The following is a 2,394-nucleotide window of genomic DNA, read 5'->3' on the forward strand; positions in this document are numbered from 1 at the left end:
GTATTCTAAATTTATATCTTTTTTCTGTATAAACTTTGTCAAAGTTTATACAGTTTGACTTCTCCAAAAATCTATATGCACTGCATTGTGAAATGGAGGAAGTATCACATGAGGTTTTACCCTTCGGAGGGCTTCTCTGCACAGCTACTCCTACATTTCATGGAGAAATGGAGAGGAGGAGGCAATCAAGTAGTATAGCTTAGCTAGATCCCTAACAGAAGGCCTGGGAGGGGAAAGGGAAAGGCAAGCAGGGAAGAAGATGCCAGCCAGCCAGCCAGCCAGCCAAAGTAGTACTTGCACCAGTACCACTCCACTGAAGTAGAAGTACTAGTATAGTCAGGGTCAGGCAGCGGTAGGGCAGCTCCCTCCCCTTCTATATTCTCCAATCAACGCCCAGAGAAAAAGGAGCCAGGAAAAGCAGCCGCGAGGTAGAGGAAAGGAAGAAACATCAACTCCACCTCCACTCAGAGCAGTGCTCTCCTCTCCTCTAACGGTGAGAGAGAGGATCGGAGAGATGGCGTGGTGGGCAGGGAGCATGGGCGGCCTGGATCTCCGCAACCACCTGGCGCAGTTCGGCGGCCCAGCCCCTGCCGGCGGCGCTGCCATGGGCGGCGCCGAGCAGGCCCCCACCACACCAAACAGCAGCGGGAGCAACAACCACGACGACTCCTCCGGCGCAGCGCAGGACTCCCCCACCGCCGGCGCCGGCGACAACTCCCCTAACCCCAACGCCGCCATCTCGGGCTCAGGCCCATCCGGCGGAGGCAGCGGCGGCGGGGGGTCGTCGTCGGGGCGGCGGCCGCGGGGCAGGCCCGCGGGGTCCAAGAACAAGCCCAAGCCGCCCATCATCATCACGCGGGAGAGCCCCAACACGCTGCGCTCCCACGTGCTGGAGATCGCCAGCGGCGCCGACATCATGGACGCCGTCGCCACATTCGCGCGCCGGAGGCAGCGCGGCGTCTCCGTGCTCTCCGGCAGCGGCGTCGTCGGCAACGTCACCCTGCGCCAGCCCGCCGCCCCGCCCGGCTCCGTCGTCACGCTCCACGGCCGCTTCGAGATCCTCTCCCTCTCCGGCGCCTTCCTCCCGTCGCCCTGCCCGCCTGGGGCCACCGGCCTCGCCGTCTACCTCGCCGGCGGGCAGGGCCAGGTCGTGGGGGGCACAGTCATCGGGGAGCTCGTCGCGTCCGGGCCCGTCATGGTCGTCGCGGCTACCTTCTCCAACGCCACCTACGAGCGCCTCCCGCTCGCCGATGAAGAGCTTGGCGAGGCGGCCGCGGCGGCCACCGGATCCGACGGCATGCAGCTGCCGGACGGGCCGGCTCCGGGAGGAAACGGCGGGATGGGTGCGGCCGTCGGCGTGCCCGGACTGCCAGACCCGTCGTCGATGCCATTCTACAACCTGCCGCCCAACCTGCAGATGCCTAATGGCGGCGGTCAGATGGCGCACGATGTGTTTGGTTCCTTCCGGCCGCCACCGCCGGCCTTCTAGCTCTAGCTAGCTAGCGAGCGAGGTGTTTCGACTCTCGATCCCCCTCTTTTTCTTCTTGTTCCTTTCTTCTTTCTTTCCAGCTTCAATGCTTCATTCACATATCAGTGTTGTCATCTCCCTGTTTTGTTTTAGGTGTTGCTATACTGTTTAATTACTATAGTTAGATTTGATTGTTTGCCAGTGCGCTTAATTACTACAGTAGCTCATGGATGAATCAAGGAGAAACTGCAATTTGGTCTCGTGGTGACTAGCGAGTACAGTTTCGTTTCTTTGTTGAAGTTTTAAGTGTGCGTCTAAGTTCTCATCCAGAAACTCATATCTAACTCCTATATACTATTTGAGAGACTCATCTAACTCCTACAGTATTTGATCTTGCACGGAGACTCGTATGATTTTTTTTCTTTTATTTCCTTGCTTGATTAAGTAAATAGCGTGAAAGTTAGATGAGACTCTGTTAATTCTCATTTTGATGGGAATTAGCAAATCTGAAGTTTTAAATAGCCGGATATAGCGCATTTGCGTTTGGCATCATGTATAATTTAATTATCGGCTTCAAATGTTTAGCGTGTCTTGAGGTTGCCACTATTTATCATTGCTCGCTATTTAAAACTTTGATCCGAATACTATCTATCATATGGTAGGCCACGTGCCATGTCGTGGTTTTTCTCTTAGACTTTTTTCTCCCCAAAACCGGTTGAATGGAACCCCGTTTCTTCTACGTCTTCGCCCCGCCGGTCCTGTTCATCTCTCGTCCAAACCATGCCACCCATTCGTTCTTTCAGATATCCTCGGACGACACAGGAGTGTCATCGTCAACGATCATCAAGACCGGAGATGCAGTTGGTAAACAAATTGTTTACCCTCCAATGTTTGATCTTGTAGCTCAGCTTTTCGCGTTGGTTATG

At 55.3% G+C, this 2,394-nt stretch overlaps 1 protein-coding gene across 1 annotated transcript; it reads left to right on the top strand.

Annotated features, from left to right (window-relative positions):
* The first annotated feature begins 222 nt into the window (after nt 1–222).
* Nucleotides 223–1,752, top strand: LOC125545208 (AT-hook motif nuclear-localized protein 20). Its single transcript, XM_048709132.2, has one exon. The coding sequence runs from the start codon at nt 515–517 to the stop codon at nt 1,487–1,489; it is 975 nt and encodes a 324-aa protein (XP_048565089.1). The 5' UTR covers nt 223–514; the 3' UTR covers nt 1,490–1,752.
* Nucleotides 1,753–2,394: the final 642 nt, after the last annotated feature.

Source organism: Triticum urartu, chromosome 1A, assembly GCF_056163025.1.
Source record: "Triticum urartu cultivar PI428250 chromosome 1A, HENAU_Tu73, whole genome shotgun sequence".
Lineage (NCBI taxonomy): Eukaryota > Viridiplantae > Streptophyta > Magnoliopsida > Poales > Poaceae > Triticum > Triticum urartu.

Excerpts from the sequence above, each read along its gene's own strand:
- LOC125545208 (XM_048709132.2), top strand. The coding sequence starts at position 515 with ATGGCGTGGTGGGCAGGGAGCATGGGCGGCCTGGATCTCCGCAACCAC.